Raw genomic sequence first — 18,865 nt, forward strand, 5'->3', positions numbered from 1 at the left:
AACTTATCCCCAAATAGAGCTCAGCACACAGCACACAGCACCCTCCCATTAGCTGTCTCTGTATGTTTGGTTACTAATTATAAAGAATATATAAGAATATATTAGGTTTAATATTTTGCACCAATAATGAGGAATATCGTAATCACATATTTTAGAGTAAGTTAACTCAAGGAAAGAATATCTGAAGGTGATCCAAATATTGACCCCAAATACACAAATGACCTTGTTAAAGTAAAATCGAATCTGATACTCGCACTCTGACCATATTTGTATACAACTGGGGAAAGAAATCAATGGAAACGAGTTTAAGCTGAAACAAAGACAATTCAAAAATTTTTGTCGCCGACAGCAACTCAGTTAATGAGATTTTTTAATGAATATTAAATTAAATAAAATTATTGTCAACATCAAATTAAGTTGCAAACAAAAGTTGCAATTGTTGTGTATCTCATTTATATTTTACTCGTTTACAAAATTGTATTTTATTTATTTATGCAAATATTTATGGAAGTATACTTTGTTCATTAAATTATTCAATTAAAACTTGTCTATAGCACTGATCAATGGAGTTATTGCCGGTTTAAATGACGTATTAAGATTTCACAGATTAAATTGCGATCGCATTCTATAAAGTGCTTATTTTACATTTCTCAAATTTTAAAATATACATTGATTCTCTTCCTAGGTGAAAATTCTAAGATGACTGGGACCATTTTCGAATATTCCAATTCGACTATTTTTCATTCTTACAAATTAAAATGTACATGAAAAAACTACGTTGATGTTTTAAGACTATTCCATTTAATTATACAAGTATTAATTTACATTGGGATTTTTTCTTTGCAATACTAAATGTGGGATACCTAGATTTCGTTCTGAAGATACTAACAGCAAGGTCCACATCCCCCGCAGTACGGTCCGCAACCCCCATAGCACCCACCACAGGGACCACAATATGGTCCACAGCCGCCACAAGGTCCGTAACATGGTGAACAGCAAGATCCGCAGGGTCCGCAAGATCCACAGCACGAATAGCAAGGATAACACATCTTGAATAAAGTGGACTATAAAATCGTTATGGTTAAAATCAAAATTATTAATTTTGTCTCATATTTACTTCACCTTTTGATTCTTCACAGAAATAGGTACTATTTGAGATCGTTCGCTTGTCTTTTCTTCAAATTATCTCCCAATTTAACGTATGAATGTTACTTTGTTACAAAAAACAAATAAACCTGATGACGTTTCAGAAAATAATTAAAGTTATATTTTATAATAAAATTTATGATTTTTTTTCTTTTAACCTTACATTTGAGAGTAGTCCCACAAAGCTCACAAAAAGGTTCAGATGTTTACTGGACAAGCCTTAAAATTGGAATGGACATTATTTGTATTTCTGCCAGCATCGTAGCTAAGTTTTATGAATTTTAATTTCATGGACTACTAAGATGTTTAGTTTTATTTTTGAACATTTAAATGCTTGTTTGATGAACATCACACCACGAAGCCATGTTCCTTTACTGCTTAAAGAACTCCGTATTTCCTACATCACTAGTTAATCTGATACACTCATAAGAACCGAAGAAAATCGAGCAGACTATGTACAGATCTACCTAAGTTAAATTTTATTGCTATTAGCTATTTTGTTATTTGTTTTGTAACGCTTGAGTCTCCAAATTTTAGAGTACTCATCACTGGGTCCAAGCTTAAGCCAATACTTAATTAGAGCAAAACACCTATCTGAATAACTTTTACATATTTAATTTTTTTTGACACTTTAAAATTTTATTTTTGTTTTTGCGATACTAATTGTGGTACACCTAGATTTCGTTCTGAAGATTTTAACAGAAATTTCCACATCCCCCGCAGCACGGTCCGCAACCCCCATAGCATCCACCACAGGGACCACAATATGGTCCACAGCCGCCACAAGGTCCGTAACATGGTGAACAGCAAGATCCGCAGGGTCCGCAAGATCCACAGTACGAATAGCAAGGATAACACACCTTGAATAAAGTGAACTATAAAATAGTTATGGTTAAAATCAAAATTATTAATTTTGCCTCATATTTACATCAACTTTTGATTCTTCACAGAAATAGGTACTATTTGAGATCGTTCGCTTGTCTTTTCTTCAAATTATCTCCCAATTTAACGTATGAATGTTACTTTGTTACAAAAAAACAAATAAACCTGATAAATTTGAAAAGATAATAAGAATTATATTTTATATTTTAAAATTAAATTTATGATTTAAATTTAATGAAGAAAAAAACTTACATTTGAGAGAAGTCCCACAATAAGTTCACAAAAAGGTTCAGATGTGGACTGGACAAGCCTAAAAATTGGAATGGACATTATTCGTATTTATTCCAGCATCGTAACCAAGTTTTATGAATTTTAATTTCATAGACTACTAAGATGTTTAGTTTTATTCTTAAACATTTAAATGCGTTTTTGATGAACATCACACCACGAAGCAATATTCTTTTACTGCATAGAATTTGATATTAAGTGTATTTTCTACATCACTCTAACTGATCTAATATTGTAATACTCTCATACGAACCAGGAAAAATCGCGCTCGCTATGCAGATCTACGTACTTGTACTTGTACTTGTCATATTTTATTGCTCTGGTATAATACACTCATATCATATGCAGCCTATATGCAAATCTACGTACGTTATATTTTATTGTTCTTAGCCAATATGAACACGAGGTTTAAAGTCAAACCAATATTTAATTAGAGTTTATATTCCATTTATTCTGACATTTTAAAATTTTATTTATATTGTTTCTGCGATACTAATTGTGGGACACCTAGATTTCGTTCTGAAGAATAGCAAGGATAACACATCTTGAATAAAGTGGACTATAAAATAGTTATGGTTAAAATCAAAATTATTAATTTTGCCTCATATTTACTACAGCTTTTGATTCTTCACAGAAATAGGTACTATTTGAGATCGTTCGCTTGTCTTTTCTTCAAATTATCTCCCAATTTAACTTATGAATGTTACTTTGTTACAAAAAAACAAATAAACCTGATAAGTTTCAAAAGATAATAAGAATTATATTTTATATTTTAAAATTAAATTTATGCTTTAAATTTAATGAAGAAAAAAACTTACATTTGAGAGAAGTCCCACAAATAGTTCACAAAAAGGTTCAGATGTGGACTGGACAAGCCTAAAAATTGGAATGGACATTATTTGTATTTCTTCCAGCATCACAGCCAAGTTTTATGAATTTTAATTTAATGGACTACTAAGATGTTTAGTTTTATTTTTGAACATTTAAATGCGTTTTAGATGAACATCACACCACAAGCAATGTTCTTTTACTGCATAAAATTTGATATTACTATAAGTGTATTTTCTACACCACTAACTGATCTAATGTAATACACTTAGCGCGAACTCGGTCTTACACGGTTACAAATTTGCTGCCATCCCCCTTTTAACACGCTGAAAACCTCGTTTTACACGAGTTTTTGTTAAGGAGCCACCAAAATGAGAAAACATGTTGAAGCAAACTGGCTTAAGCTATAGATGCCACCAAATGCATTTCAAACTTGATATGAATAGAAACATATTATCTCCTTACTTTTTAACATTTTTAAGTTTCTATAAAGATTAACCTGTTTAATAATTATATGAAGCAACCTTTTTAACTAAGTACCAGCTTTTAGTTTTTAAAATATGAACGTTATGCATTTATAAAAGCATATGCATAATAACTTATGGTTAATTTTGAACAAATGTATGCAACTTTAATAAAAACAGACAAAATTTGAATAAAAACATTTTTTTGCTGCCAATTTTGAATTTTTTACTGAATCCATGTTTCGCTTAACACGAGAATTTCTAGGAACGTAACCTCCGTGTTAAGCATGGGTATTTTCTACATCACTAACTTATCTAATGTAATATGTACACTCTCATATGAACCAGGGAAAACCGCGCTCACTATGCAAATGTACGTACGTTGTATTTAGTCATATTTTATTGCTCTGGTATAATACACTGGTATAATATAATATGCAGCCTATATGCAAATCTACGTATTTTTGCCAATATGATCACGGCTTAAAGTCATACCAATATTTAATTAGGGTTTATATTCCATTTATTTCGACACTTTAAAATTTTATTTATATTGTTTCTGCGATACTAATTGTGGGACACCTAGATTTCGTTCTGAAGATACTAACAGCAAGGTCCACAGCCCCCGCAGCACGATCCGCAACCCCCATAGCAAGGTCCACATCCACCACAGGGACCACAATATGGTCCACAGCCGCCACAAGGTCCGCAACATGGTGAACAGCAAGATCCGCAGGGTCCGCAAGATCCACAGCACGAATAGCATGGATAACACATCTTGAAAGATTTCAACTGCAAAAGCAGTTATTATGAAAATAAAAAAGTTTGTACTTTTAGTATCTCCACGGAAATAGGTACAATTTTGGATCGTTCGTCAATCTTATTTAAAAATAATTCCCAAATTAAATTTTCACTTTGTTACAAGAAAACAAATTAACCTGTAATTATTTCACAAATTAACTAGAGTTATATTTTATGCTTTTCAAAAAACAAGACTCACAATCGAAAGAAGTCCCACAAAAAGTCCACAAAAAGGTTCAGATGTTGACTGGACAAGTCTTAAAATTGGAATGAACATTATTTGTGCTAATTCTGACTTCTGTAGCTATGTTTGAGAAATTTCAATTGCTTTGGCTACTTTGATTATTACAAATATGGCTGAGAAATACGAGTACTTATGACATACCAAGAGTTTTCATTCACAAAGAATTCGTTAAAGAATTCACCAAAAGAGTCCGGCAGCTTGCTGTAAATATGTATTATTATATATTATGTAAGCATAATATATTTATGATAAGTAGTGCAACCATAATAATAGCGCTAGAGTCGTCAGAGGTACTCGATACTCGCTTCACAATTACAATAAAAGCAAAAGTGAATTACTCTTAAAATATTTAAAACCAAAAAACACATAAAAAAATATACTGAAGGTCATATATAGTATATACATATACTATTTTTACATGGAGTACAACCCCAAACTGGAAATACAAGTAATAACTTCTAAATTTTCTATCTGATCGCATTTTCACGAATTTGTTTATACCAAAATTTAAGATTTTATCAATATGCGGCAAAAATTTAAAACAAACTTTATATCAGGTATAACGAGGCATCTCCGACCTTATAAAGCATATTCGTACTTATATTCTTGATCAGTGGTAACAGCCAAGACGATTCAGCCATATCAATCTGTTCGTCTGTCCGTATGAAAACCTAGATCTCAGAGTATATAAGAGATAGAGCTATAGCTATGTTTCGACAGCATTTGTTATGTTTGCACGCAGATCAAGTGTGTTTCAAATATTTTCCACACCCACATCTGCTCCCGAAAATCGACGAAATCGAACAACAAGCGTATTTTAAAGCTAGAGTCGCGAATTTTGGTGTATAAAATAATAACTATACAATATAACTATTTGTGATTCCTGAACATTTGGTTGCGATAAAATTGTCGAAGAATATGTATGGACAAAAACACCTACTTACTAGGGATCCTAGATGCTTTGGCTGACAATCTGGAATATGTTGCACTCTACATATAGTATATCTTAATTGTAGTACCATACCAATATACCACATATATACTATTTAATACATTTCTTTAGTACAATATTTTTTTATGGTATTTTTATATATTTATATATAAATATATTTTGAGAATAATACCGCAATAGCTTTCTTAATTATTTTTTATATACCGAGGCTATATGTATTTGTTATATCGATATAGTTTACATTCAGAGAGTGCAAAATTTGTTTTTTTTTTTTCTATAACATACAATTATATATTTCTATTTCCACTATACTATATGTCTAGCGGGCGTAAAAAGTGGCAATTGTTTTAAGACCATTCCATTTAAATTTACAATTTAAAATTAACCATTTTATTTGCTTACTTATTATGGGAGAACCTAGATTTCGTTCTGAAGATTCTAACAGAAATTTCCACAGCCCCCGTAGCATGATCCTTAGCCACCAACGTACAGTCCGCAGCCTCCACAAGATCCACAGTATGGTCCATAGCCTCCCTAATATGGACCAGAGCTTTCACGGGGTCCACAAGATCCACAGGACGAATAGCACATAATGGACTAAAGACTTGCTTGCAAAAAAATTACGAACAAAAAGTTCATTACTTATTCTACTTTGTTTCTTCACGGAAATAGGTACACGTGGAGATAGCGTTCGGAGCAGATTTAAAATCGCTTCCCAATAAAATGTTCGTTATTTTGTTATTTAAAAACTAAAGAACCTATCGCAAATCAAGCAAATAATCAAAATTATATTTTAATATTTTTATTTTTAACTCACATTTAAGAGAAATCCCACAAAAAGTGGACAAGCTTTAGAATTGGAATGAATATTATTTGGAATAATTTGTTTATGTGAAGAAGCAATTATTTTAAAGTTAAACGAATTATGAAACATAGATGGCGCTTCTACAACTATTGAGATTTTCTTCGGTCTGCAAAGAGCCACCTATTGGTTATTAGAAAAACTACAAAACTATTTAAGGCTTGTCCCATTTTAATGACATTTTGTAAATTCTACATAAATTAATTTAATGAAATAATTAATGTGGTGTACCTAAATTTCGTTCTGAAGATGCTAACAGCAAGGTCCACAGCCACCACAGCAAGGTCCACAACCACCACAGCAGGATCCACAGTAGGGACCACATCCACTGCGACAGGGACCACAATAAGATTCACAGCAAGATCCACAGGGTCCGCAAGGTCCACAGGATCCACAGCAGGAATAGCACGGATAGCACATTTTGATTGAAATGGACTAAAAAAAAATATTTTAAATTTGAAACAAAAAATATTTGCAGAATTTACTTTACTCTCAGTTTCTTCACAGAAATAGGTACAACTTGGGTTTGTTTATGCTTTGAATATAAGTTCCCGAAATATACTTGAAAATAGTTACATAGAAACTTCCTTAAACCTTTTTAACCATGAAAAATATATAAAAAAAAAATACATTATTAGTAATTTTTATAAAAAAAAATTAACTACTTACATTCCCAAAAAATTCCACAAAAAGTACACCAAGAAATAAAGAGTTGTTTCCAGGACAAGCCTTTTAATATGAATGTCTAAAGCTAGTACTGTGGCTTCGTAATCACACAATATACTTTAAGTGCAAGTTCAATGTTTACTATGATACGATTTAAAGTTGATTTCTCGGGTTTCAAGAGCTACTAAACGAATCATGATACAAGTTGTTTAAAATAACGCAACTTCAAAAATATACCAATATTCTAAAAGAAATGTAGAAGTCATGGGGGATTCATAATTTAGTTTATTTGGCGTTAAACCGTACGAAGAAATACGGTCACACGGCTTAACCGCACATGTGTAAACAAATAAACAAAAACACCAAACACCGAAAAAATGGGAAAGTCCTCAAAGGATAAACGTGATATTTTTTATCGATTGGCCAAGGAGCAGGGCTGGCGAGCCCGAAGTGCCTTTAAACTGCTACAAGCCGACGAAACATTTAATTTACTCGATGGCGTTACGCGCGCCGTGGACTTGTGCGCTGCACCCGGAGGCTGGTCACAAGTGCTATCCAAAAAAATGTATGAGCCGCGAACAGCCGAGGAGCGTCAGCATGTCAAGATCATTGCAGTTGATATGCAGGGCATGGCACCCATTGATGGCGTTACTGAATTGCGTGCAGATATCACCAAAGAATCCACTGCCAATGCCATTATTGAGTTCTTTGGTGGACAAAAGGCGCAACTGGTGGTTAGTGATGGAGCACCCGACATTACAGGCAATCATGACTGGGATGGCTATATGCAGGCACAATTGCTGCTGTCTGCTCTCAGCATTTCAACCTACATCCTCGAGGAGGGTGGCTCATTCATGGGGAAAGTGTATCGAGCAGCAAATACTAGCGAAGTTTATCGGCAGTTAAAGCGCTTCTTTAAGGAGGCCTGTGTATTTAAACCTTCAGCGTCGCGTAACTCAAGCATTGAGGCATTTGTGGTGTGCCGTCAATTCAAAATGCCCAAAGATCATGTGCCCTGCAATCTAATCACAGAATGGTACATAAAGCCTGAGCTAGCGTTAAAAGATATTACGGGCTTGAAGTATGGTCCAGTCGAGCATCTGCCATTTGTTGCTCATCAGTGTAAATATGATGCGGATCTCAGCTACGATTTGGTAAATATACGAATTACTATTAATGGTTATTTAGTATTATAAATATTTGTATTTTAGAATGAGGACTATGAGCATCATGAGGCTGTACAGAAACCGTTGACTGCAGCGTATCAGGCTGTTATAGAAAAAACACGCAACATGAGCATGAAGTACAATTCATATGTCGTGCGCCATGATGGTGAACCGTCTGCAGAACAGGAGAAAAACGATAAGACCACGTAATTAAATGTTAATGGTAATTGTATATACATTCTTCTACTAATAAATTTCAAAATATCTAGAATATATTCAACAATTTAAGAAACTTATTACTACTATTAGTTCATAGGTGAAACATGGACGCCTTCTCTGACGGTTTAACACCATATTTATACACTTTGTTAAGACTTTCAGGAAAGTCGGGTAGCAGATTATTGAAATTCTCCACATGATGCGTATGTTGCTCTGTCCAAATTCCATCGCCCGTGAAATGAAACTCGGATTCAATTAAATACAAAATGAGTGTTAAAATCTCATTATTGTTCATTGCATGCATGTTGACGATTGGCAGATGCAGCTCCTCCAAAGCCTCTTTAACTTGTAGCAGCAACAGTTTCTCCTCAATACGTTTGCTACAATATGGAAAATTAGATTGCTTTATCAGATAAGTTTCCCAAATGCAACTCACATGGGATATAGCAGCAGGTGTATGTTCTGAAAGATATCATCCAGACCGAATTTCTTGCTTTGCAAATACTCCAGGCATTGCTTCACTTGCAGCACAGGTATGTGACACCAGTTGGGATGACGCGACAACAGATTGCGCAGCAACTGCTCGTCTTTCTGCATAATGTTTCCCAAATATACGACAATATCACGTCCCTTGGTGCGATCTGAACCATCGCGAGCAAATCTACAAAAAAAAGGAATCTTTAAGCAAAGTAACAATATAATGTTGAATTCACTTACTTGGCAAAGGCATCCGATCCGCAGGAAAGTATGTGCAATGAGGCGCATCGCACCTTAAGCTGATTCAAATAGTCCAAACGAAGACGCGCCTTGTTCTGATAGTGCACCAGCCGCATTATACGTGGATTGCTGCCCAAGACTTCAAACTGTTCGATTTGATTGATATCGCGTAGTCGCTCCAGCACTGTATCGGGTCCAAGTGTCAGCACTTCTAGACAACGCAGTACTGCATCCTCAGTGATGCCAAACGCACGCACATGCTCCAAAGTTTGCTTAAGACTATCACAATTGGACATAAGGATCTTGGGACGACGGTAACCAATGTCGCGTATATCAAGCCCATTGATTGTGGGTATCTCCTTTAAAATGCGACGTACATTGTCCGCATCCGCGTGTAAAAGGAAAGCATTCTTGCGAATCCGTTCGGCGGGAAATTTTAATACCGTGGTCAGCAACTCAATGGTATCCTGCACGGAATGGAAACTCTTGTGCCGCACACGGGAATAGACTCGCCACATTTTTTGCAGTTCTGTCTCATCCATTTGCATTCGTGCCTGCAAATATGTGTTGAGCAGCGATTGTCGCAGCTCCTTCAACGTGATATCCTCACCAAAATTAAGTGACATCTGGAAGTTATTTGGCAGTCGGGCATCTGTAAAGCTGTCAGCTAGGCGCTGTGGCACATTCAAATCGTAGGGTAGCAAGCCATGTGCTTTCAGGAAACCAATGGACTTGTTAATGACTGTGATATATTTGAATAGTGTTTGAATAGTGATGTTGTGAAAACCGCATTCGTTGAGAACATTATGGCGATTAGACAATGTCGAGGCGCCATAGTAAATGATCATAGGTTTCATGACAATATCATCTACTGTGTAGCTTAAGGATTTCAATGCATCGTATGAATTTAGTAGATCTTTTCGCTTAACTGTTTTCAGTTCAGGATGCTTTTCAAGCGCAGCTGCCCAAGTACGATATGTGCTGCCTAAAAAGATGTGCATCGCCAATATTTACAACATTTATTTATATATATCTATATTGCTTACCCAATGTTCGCGCCAAGTAACTGGGATTTAAAGATTCTTCTACGGGCAGCTCCAATCCTTTTGACTTTGCTGATTGTGCATTTTCTGGTTTCTTATTGTTTGTCTGCTTAACTGCTGCACAACTACGCGTAAATTGCACGAGGCGTTGTGCTTGGTTTTTACTATTTCGCAGCATAATTGTGTAAATGCAATAAATCGAACTTAATTCACATTTCTTAAAACCAAAAAATGAACATGCAACAGTTAATCAACACGAAATCGATTATTGTTAAAAACAGCTGCTATGCGGCTGTAATCGATTTATTTTGGCAACAGCTGATGCAGACAACATTAAAGAAGCGCTGCCAACCTAAGCCAAGGCAGGGGCGGCATTTTAGCAGCAGTTGGCAGCATTGCTACGACGCTACACGTGCATTTTGAATAGCTGTGAAAACTAGAAAAATACATTTTTAAAAATGTCGCTTTTACGCATAAGGTATGTTTTTATTACAAATTATTATTATATATTATTTACTATGCATTTGATTTGACTCCTATTTATTAATAGAAAACCCAAAACTCGCAAGGGAAAGAAAGTTCTGCTGGCCCGCGAGCCACAGCTGATTGAAGCCGCACGCAGCATGTTGTTTGTGGATGGCCGCAAATGCGGTGGCAACGTCAGACTCTGCATGAAGGATCTGCAACAGCTAAAGAAACCTCTTGTTAAGGTCTTACACCGCAAGAATGATATCACCCCCTTCGACGATCCCTCTTCTCTAGAATTGTAAGTCAATACTTAAGTCATCTTTTAAGGATACCATAAAGTTCTCAAATCTTGTAGCTTGACAATGAAAAACGACACAGCGCTCTTCACCTTTGGTTCCACGTCCAAAAAACGCCCAGATAATATACTCATTGGACGGATCTTTGAAAACGAAGTGCTCGACATGTTCGAGCTAGGCATTAAGCGTTATCAAGCCATAGCCGAGTTCAAGAACGAAAAGATTGGCTCCTGTGTTAAGCCGTGCCTGGTGTTCAATGGTCCTAAATGGGCACAAACCGAGGAGTTGCGTCGCCTGCGCAATCTGTTCATCGACATGTTCCAACGCGAAAAGGTCGACTCCATTCGCCTGCAGGGCGTGGAGCATGTGCTCAGTTTCACCGTCACCGATGACATGAATGTGCTAATGCGTTCGTATAAGATCTTGTTGAAAAAAATCGGGTCAAAAGACGCCACGCATTGAATTGGAAGAGATTGGACCATCTGCTGACTTCTCTATCCGTCGCACCAAGATTGCCTCAGAGGATCTGTACAAATTGTCGCGCAAGCAGCCCAAGCAACTGAAGGTTACCAAAAAAGAAGAACATCAGCACCGATGCTCTGGGAAATACGAAGGGTCGTGTGCATCTGGGCAAGCAGCAAACGGGTTCGATTCAGACGCGTCGCGTCAAAGCGCTGAAGAAGACGCCCGAAGAGAAGCGTAGTGATCGCCAAAAGAAGAAGGTGGCACTCAAAGCGGCTGCCGCTGAAGCTTTGGCTGCCGAGTAAAGAGAAAAATAACAACTATAGATTTCTAGTTTAGTTTGATAGTTTGTAATAAATTGGTCCAGCTTAAAATACATAATATACATTTAGTTAAGATCTTGACTTAGCAAACTAGTTTAGCTTTAAATTATTATACTTAGTGTATGGCGTCTACAATGTTTCGAATGCGACGTGACTTCGACTCGGCCAAGGCATCCTCCAGCGATCTGATCATGTGTAGCAAGCTGCTGACATCCGTCTGCACCAATAGATCCTTACGATGCCGCCGTTCATCTTCCTGCATGGCACTTAGCTCCCGCTCGCTACGTTCCGTCGTGTCGATCTCTAGCAGCTCTCGATTCTCGTTTTTTGGCTCCGTGTGCAAATACAGCTTCATGGTAATTACCACATTTGACTGCTGCAGCAGGCAACGGGATGCTGTACGCACCTCGAGGCGCCACTCCAGGTTAACCAGGCGATAGGCTCGTATGTTGGCCGACTTAATAGAACCCTCCACAAAGCTGCGTTTGCTGTTCACAAACTGCTCGAGCACCTCCTGGACGTCCTCACCCAGTTCAGGCAATAGTTGGCGTATATTTGAGTGTTCGCTCGTATTTGTTGTTACATGAATTAGCAGTGAAATCAATGCCTCCACCGCATGTTGAACTGTGGCGCTCTCCACGCTGCCGGAACACTTTTTGGCCAGCAACTCGTAGCGCTCCAAGTTGGGTCCATTCACCAGATAATCGAATGCTGATTTACAGAGTTCGACGACTTCGCTGGCCGGACGCTGCAGTAACGCCAAATGATCGCGTTCCTCTTGGCTAAGGCGCAACGTGGACATCTTAAACACAAATCCTTTTATTTAACGTAAATTATGAAAAACTCGATTCTTCTCACAACATGTAAACAAATCGGTTTTCTCCAGTTTTAAATTTGGTATGCAGCTCACGAGCAAAATGCAAATTGTAAATAATTATAAGGCTGTACTGTCTGTTGTCTTTCTTACAAATATATTTAAATACTTTAGCCTCATTAATTGCATATTGAGCTCAATTCAGTCAGTTAATTATTTTATTCAGTTATTGCAGAGTACGATTTAACTGCCCTCGATAGTATCGATAAGATATGATTCGACAAGTAATAATCGATTGCAGCTCAGTTTTTTTTTGCTTTGTTTATTGATTGTTGGGCGTGTAAACACATTGATTAGAATTATTTATTTATTGTAACAAGCTGCCGCAAACAGTATGGATTTCGATAGTCCAGAAGAAAAGGAATTTCCCGGTCTATACGCATCCGAAGCAGTCGACGCCAAGTCCAAAAAGAGCAAGGAGGAAAGTGATTGTAAGTTCTACAAAAACAAAATGTGAAATGCGTACAAACAAAATAAATACGCCGCAAACAAACGTAAATAAAATTATGTGTTATGTGTGTCATATACTTTGGTAGATAGCGAAGGCGATCACGAGAAACACAGCAAGAAGGATCTCATTGGACGACGAAAGGACAAGAAGGAAAAGGGCAAAGATCGCGGCTATGCGGCGCTAGAAGGTGAAAGTTCACCCGAAGAGGAGCTTGACACCAAGTGAGCAGAAATGAATTCCACAATTACATCATTTTCTAATCATTCATTAACTTAGAAGTCCCTCCAAGTCAAAGAAGTCCAAGACTTTCAAATTCACCAGCTCTAAAAGCAAAGAGAAACGTGAAAAGTCACGTGACAAGGAAAAGGAACCAAAAGCAACCGAGGATGAGCCGGTCCAGAAAGTAAAAGACAAGGATAAGGATAAAGACAAAGATAAGGAGCGACAGCACGAAGAGAAAGAGAACAAAAAGAAGGACAAGGAGCGTAAGGAGAAGGACAAAAAGGATAAGTCCGACAAGAAAGACAAAAAGGACAAGAAGAGCAAGCAAACACAACTTGAGGATGCCGCTGGTGTCGAAGAAGTTCTTGCCTTGGGGTATCCTATCTTCGGTGTCTCCGTCAGTTTGGCCACCGAACGCTCACGCTGCCACGATGGCATCGATCTGCCGCTTGTGGTGCGTGACTGCATCGATTTTCTGCAACAGAAGCAATCGTTGAAGTGTGAGCAAATCTACAAAGTAGAGCCCATCAAGACGCGTCTGCTGCACTACAAACGTCTGTACAATAATCGCGAGCACGATGCCACTGTGGATGAACTCAACATACCCACCGCCTGCAGTCTGCTGAAGTTGTTCTTCCGTGAACTGCCAGAGCCAGTATTGACCACCGATCTGGTGGCTCGCTTCGAGGAGGTTGCTTCGCATCCTAAAGTCACGGAGCAGCAGGCAGAGCTGCAGCAGCTGCTGGAGCAACTGCCAAAATGCAATCGCACGCTCTTAGCCTGGATGATGCTGCACTTTGATGCGGTAATACAGCAGGAGCGTTACAACAAGCTAAATGCGCAATCGTTGGCCATGTTGCTCAGTCCGACACTGCAGATGTCGCATCGCTTAATGGTGGCTCTCTTGTGCCACTGTACGAATCTCTTTCCAGACGTCAAGCTGATAAAGTGAGTAAACAGCGACAATGATTAGATTAAAACACTGCTTGTCACTTCAGTTTAAATCAGATCAAGTCGACAACATGAGTTTGGTGCCGCATAATCGTAAACGCTTCCCAAAATTTGTCCGCTTTCTACTCAGGCAACAATTACACCCCAATTGAATGTTGAATTTGTAGACTAAAGATTCACTTTTTGCCCAACAGATATGTACCTCCATTGACATCCACCAGTCCTGGGTTGCCGGACAAGCCCGAGGACATTCAGTTGGAGCTGCGCAAGCAGGACAGTCTTCTCTCTCAAATCCACAGCGAAATGAATGCGGGTTTCATCAGCAAGAAACGCGAGGAACAGCTATGGGAGGTACAACGCATCATCACACAGTTAAAACGTAAACTACGAAGCTGCGAAAAGAAACAGGAAAGGTCCATTGATGAACTGGACAGCAGCACTTCGGCACAAACGCCAGCTCAACCTGCACCCCCACCACAAATAGACACTGTTAGCGAGGATACCACCGACTCCAAGCCAGCACCGCCAACGCACATTACCCCCGCCGAAGAGCAGCCCGAGGAGCCTAGCTTCTCGGAATCGTCAGAGATTGACTATACAATCGACAAGCAGACAGGTTATTTGCTGCTGCCCAAGACAAGTGCACAACGGGATGAGCTGCTGCGACTGCAAATCGAATACGACGAGTTAATGAATTGGCAAAACGAGCTCAAAACTCGAATTCTAGCAGAACGCAATGAGGTCTTTCGCTTGAAACAGTTGTGTGAGCAGGAAATGCTTAAGCCATCAGTTGTAGGGGCCACAAGTCAGGAGCAGTTGCCAGGTGATGGCGACTATGAACGTATCATTGAGCATTATACGCGAGAGAATGCGCTGCTCGAGCATAAAAAGCAAATGCTCGGCATGGAGCTAAAAGAGGAGCGACGTGCCTGCATTGCACTACAGGTTGAGCTACGTATGCAACAGTTTTAATTTATGCACTTTTCGCTATATTATAGTTATCTCTGTCTGTATGTCAAACGAACAAAATGAGTAAGAATTCCAAATATATAAGATATAAAGCTTCATTTCAAATGAAAACAAATGAACGCGCTTATCTGCGGTATACAAACGAGTTGGCAGCTCCGGTCATTGCTGCGAACAGCTGTTCGCGCAAAGCTTTTCACATTTAACCTTGCGTCAGGTTGGACGAGCGACAGAAAGCTTTTTGGCGATTTAGAGCTATTGGGATTTTGCAAGCTGCGCGGCCGCTTATTGTTTAGCGTATATCCATTTTTTAACCAAATTTATTAAAAATCAAAACAATGTTGAAGCAAGTGACCAAACAATTGGCGCTGCAGGGCGTGCGCAGCTTTTCGGTTGGCCAACAGGTAAGTTGTCAAACACAAGAAACAAACAAAACCAATGCAATTTTCATGCCGTCAAACAACTAGAAGTGTTTACGTAATGAGAAAATTTCATAGAACAGTATTTGATTTCCCACTAATCAAATACTAAATGCAATTATAAGTTCTGAAATGAACTGCTATGCATTACTATATTATAGCTATTTAACATATTAATTTATTTCTTTTTGCTTGACAGAACAACTACAAGGTGACCGTTTGCGGCGCCGCTGGCGGCATTGGACAGCCGCTGTCGCTGCTGCTCAAGCAGAATCCCTTGGTCACCGACCTCTCGCTCTACGATATTGTGCACACACCCGGCGTCGCTGCCGATTTGTCGCACATCGATACCAAGAGCAAGACTGCTGGTTTCATTGGCGCTGACCAGTTGGGTGATTCGCTCAAGGGTAAGTTCGCTAACTGGGAGGGGAAGAACCAGAAAGGGCTTTGCTAAGTGAGGTTAGGTTCACTATCTAATGGAAAATTTCTAAAAACTTGTGCTGCGAAACAAATTAGAGTTTTGCATGTGATTTGCATAATATGATATGAGAAAATCTAATGTTAATTTTTAGCATGTGTAGATTCCTTGTGCATTCTCATACATACATATATTATGTAGTAAAGCTGATAAGAATTTCTTTGCTTCAATGGGTATTTATGGGCTCATATAACTTACTTATAATCAGTGCAGCAAGTCTTATCATCAAGTAGCTGCTTCTGGGAGCATAATACAAAAGATCAAAGTCTTACGTCGACAAAGTCAACCGATAAGTATTATGCATCTTATTACGTTAATAATACCCGGCTAGTGGGGTATTATAAGCAAATGTTAGACGAAGAAACAAGTATCTCCAAATGTATGTACGTATGTATGTACGATCTCGCTTGTTCTTGACCTTGCCCGCCTATGCTGCTCGACCTTCTATATGAACAACTATATCTCATATACTATCTATGGTAGAGCTTCCAAATTTTGAGATAATGCTGATAATTTACAAACGCAGTTGAAGTTCGTTTCAACACTTCTTTCACTTTAGAATAAAGAATATCAATTCCTCTCTATCCACTCTCCACTTAATGGCTTTAAATGTCCTAAAAATGAATATCGGGTATATCATAGCCGAGTTACTAAACTATCACTTTATTATTTGTTTTCTAATAAGCAATTAAATTCAGTAAGAATGGGAATTCAAAATAATTTGTTTATTTTAATAAATTGAAATGCATCACAACTGTGGATAAATTCATATGAAAATGATGATTATTAAAGATTGATTAAATCTATTGTACTATTCAACTATATTGAACTATAATAATGAAGGGAAAAAAGTTTATATATTAAAAAAGATACCAATAATCTCCGATTAATTGACTCATTATATTGTGTCTGCCACAGGCTCCGATGTCGTTGTCATCCCCGCCGGTGTGCCACGTAAACCTGGCATGACCCGTGATGATCTGTTCAATGTCAATGCTGGCATCATCAAGGACATTTCCAACTCCATTGCCAAGAACTGCCCCAAGGCTTTGGTGGCCATCATCACGAATCCCGTCAACACCTGTGTGCCCATTGCTGCCGAGGTCCTGAAGAAGGTAAAGCATACTTTTTAATAACCATAAATAAGGCAACACACTAATTGTTAACTTATAGGCTGGCGTTTACGATCCCAAGCGTCTGTTTGGTGTTTCCACCTTGGATGTGGTGCGTGCTCGCGCCTTCATTGGTCATGCTCTTGGTGTCGATCCCCAGAGCGTGCAGATTCCCGTGATTGGCGGTCACTCCGGTGTCACCATTCTGCCAGTGCTGTCCCAGAGCCAGCCTCAGTTCAAGGGCAACCAGGAGACCATTGAGAAGCTGACCGTGCGCATTCAGGAAGCCGGCACTGAGGTCGTCAAGGCCAAGGCAGGCGCTGGTTCCGCCACTTTGTCGATGGCTTATGCTGGCGCCCGTTTCGCTGGCTCCCTGCTGAAGGGTCTCAACGGCGAAACGAACGTCATTGAGTGCTCTTATGTGCAGTCCAGCATTACTGAGGCTACCTTCTTCTCCACACCTTTGTTGTTGGGCAAGAATGGTCTGCAGGAGAACTTGGGTCTGCCCAAGCTGAACGACTACGAGAAGAAGCTGTTGGAGGCTGCCATTCCTGAGCTCAAGAAGAACATCCAGAAGGGCATCGATTTTGCCAACGCTTAAGCTGTATGAGATCACAGCTCTTCACTAGCCAAGTCAAGTCAACTCCTTCCCAAAAATTATAAGAAACCTGTTTCCATCATAAGACATCATCTTTCAGTTTTCATCACACCCAACATTTCTATTGGTTGTTTACTTAGAAGAATCGTTCGTTTTAAGTTGAAAAGTGTACAATATTCGTCTGCCCAAAGATAATGCAGCCGGTAATGGAACCAGTTGATACTTAAAAAACTAATAAATTACCAAATTAATACGAATATAATGTTGGCAAATGCATATTATTACGGAATAAAGTCGGGGAATATAAAAATTGCAATATCTCATACCTATTAAGCGTATTAGAAACTTATCTAACACGTGTATTGCAAGGATAGTGGTTCCTCTGCTTAATGCAGATTTTCAAATACACTGTGCAAAATTGTAAACTGTTTGCTAACTGTATATAAAACCGTTTGCATAAGAACTACGGAATGTTCTTTCGCAGTGTAGCCGGCACACAGTCATGGGGTTTGCTCTGACTGTGTGAGTGTGAGTTTTTTTTTCCTGACGCTCATGTACACACTCATACATGTGCAATCAATTAAGCTTCGTTAAGATCAATTGAAAAACTTGCCCGCATGTCATCCATGCCGCCCGCTCTCTGTCTCTGCCTCCTCCTTGGGCACTATGTCTGTTTCGTTCATATGCACAAACTGTGCCTAGTGCGTACACATTTTGGAATTTCGTATCGTGTGCATATTCATGTTTATATACATACGTACTATATGACTTGTTTGTAGTTTTATGACTGACATGAGCAAAAGTCATCTAACAAATTTCTTTAAAATTAACTGAAGTATTTCAAAAGTATATTCTTTTTATGATACTTTCTTGTCTTCCATTTAGTGTATATACCTTTTTTTAAGATCTCTATATATTTGTCTTATACGTCTTTATTGTACTGCGTGTCGTTCATGCATTTAGTTTG

General features: G+C 38.3%; 6 protein-coding genes and 2 long non-coding RNA genes across 13 annotated transcripts; 4 read left to right on the forward strand and 4 right to left on the reverse strand.

Moving 5' to 3' along the window:
• Positions 1-782: 782 nt before the first annotated feature.
• LOC133836439 (uncharacterized) lies at positions 783-3,971 on the reverse strand. Of its 5 annotated transcripts, XR_009893732.1 has the most exons (6): positions 3,135-3,149; positions 2,932-3,047; positions 2,686-2,875; positions 1,310-1,365; positions 1,123-1,235; positions 783-1,064 (listed from the first exon to the last, which is right to left on the reverse strand). It is a non-coding gene; the product is annotated as an uncharacterized LOC133836439 (long non-coding RNA). The 5 variants fall into 5 exon arrangements; XR_009893731.1 differs by lacking the exons at positions 1,310-1,365; positions 2,686-2,875; positions 2,932-3,047; positions 3,135-3,149 and adding exons at positions 2,281-2,531; positions 3,942-3,971; XR_009893729.1 differs by lacking the exons at positions 1,310-1,365; positions 2,686-2,875; positions 2,932-3,047; positions 3,135-3,149 and adding exons at positions 2,281-2,556; positions 3,942-3,956.
• Positions 3,972-6,620: 2,649 nt separating this feature from the next.
• LOC133836437 (uncharacterized) lies at positions 6,621-7,292 on the reverse strand. The gene is made up of 3 exons (XR_009893728.1): positions 7,137-7,292; positions 6,953-7,061; positions 6,621-6,902 (listed from the first exon to the last, which is right to left on the reverse strand). It is a non-coding gene; the product is annotated as an uncharacterized LOC133836437 (long non-coding RNA).
• A 147-nt stretch (positions 7,293-7,439) lies between these two features.
• On the forward strand, positions 7,440-8,572 carry LOC133835538 (tRNA (guanosine(34)-2'-O)-methyltransferase). The gene is made up of 2 exons (XM_062265519.1): positions 7,440-8,287; positions 8,345-8,572. Exons 1-2 carry the CDS (start codon positions 7,511-7,513, stop codon positions 8,507-8,509), a joined length of 942 nt encoding a protein of 313 aa, XP_062121503.1. The 5' UTR covers positions 7,440-7,510; the 3' UTR covers positions 8,510-8,572.
• LOC133835535 (transcription termination factor 5, mitochondrial) lies at positions 8,510-10,560 on the reverse strand. The gene is made up of 4 exons (XM_062265515.1): positions 10,282-10,560; positions 9,236-10,220; positions 8,955-9,179; positions 8,510-8,898 (listed from the first exon to the last, which is right to left on the reverse strand). Exons 1-4 carry the CDS (start codon positions 10,454-10,456, stop codon positions 8,610-8,612), a joined length of 1,674 nt encoding a protein of 557 aa, XP_062121499.1. The 5' UTR covers positions 10,457-10,560; the 3' UTR covers positions 8,510-8,609.
• A 36-nt stretch (positions 10,561-10,596) lies between these two features.
• Positions 10,597-11,900, forward strand: LOC133835537 (ribosome production factor 2 homolog). The gene is given in 5 exon segments (XM_062265518.1): positions 10,597-10,756; positions 10,829-11,044; positions 11,102-11,471; positions 11,473-11,610; positions 11,612-11,900. Coding segments are annotated over 5 exon segments (942 nt in total). The 5' UTR covers positions 10,597-10,736; the 3' UTR covers positions 11,810-11,900.
• On the reverse strand, positions 11,839-12,813 carry LOC133835539 (uncharacterized). Its single transcript, XM_062265520.1, has 2 exons — positions 12,686-12,813; positions 11,839-12,629 (listed from the first exon to the last, which is right to left on the reverse strand). Exon 2 carries the CDS (start codon positions 12,627-12,629, stop codon positions 11,943-11,945), a length of 687 nt encoding a protein of 228 aa, XP_062121504.1. The 5' UTR covers positions 12,686-12,813; the 3' UTR covers positions 11,839-11,942.
• A 129-nt stretch (positions 12,814-12,942) lies between these two features.
• LOC133835534 (ralA-binding protein 1) lies at positions 12,943-15,695 on the forward strand. 2 transcript variants are annotated; one of them, XM_062265514.1, is made up of 4 exons: positions 12,943-13,132; positions 13,238-13,373; positions 13,432-14,322; positions 14,520-15,695. In XM_062265514.1, exons 1-4 carry the CDS (start codon positions 13,036-13,038, stop codon positions 15,295-15,297), a joined length of 1,902 nt encoding a protein of 633 aa, XP_062121498.1. In that variant the 5' UTR covers positions 12,943-13,035; the 3' UTR covers positions 15,298-15,695. The 2 variants fall into 2 exon arrangements, with proteins under 2 accessions (XP_062121498.1, XP_062121497.1); XM_062265513.1 differs by having other exon boundaries at positions 12,944-13,132; positions 13,429-14,322.
• Positions 15,533-18,160, forward strand: LOC133835536 (malate dehydrogenase, mitochondrial). Its single transcript, XM_062265516.1, has 4 exons — positions 15,533-15,695; positions 15,910-16,117; positions 17,107-17,303; positions 17,362-18,160. Exons 1-4 carry the CDS (start codon positions 15,630-15,632, stop codon positions 17,899-17,901), a joined length of 1,011 nt encoding a protein of 336 aa, XP_062121500.1. The 5' UTR covers positions 15,533-15,629; the 3' UTR covers positions 17,902-18,160.
• The last annotated feature ends 705 nt before the right edge of the window (positions 18,161-18,865 follow it).

The sequence above is a fragment of the Drosophila sulfurigaster genome, chromosome 2R (genome assembly GCF_023558435.1).
Source record: "Drosophila sulfurigaster albostrigata strain 15112-1811.04 chromosome 2R, ASM2355843v2, whole genome shotgun sequence".
Classification (NCBI taxonomy): Eukaryota; Metazoa; Arthropoda; class Insecta; order Diptera; family Drosophilidae; genus Drosophila; species Drosophila sulfurigaster.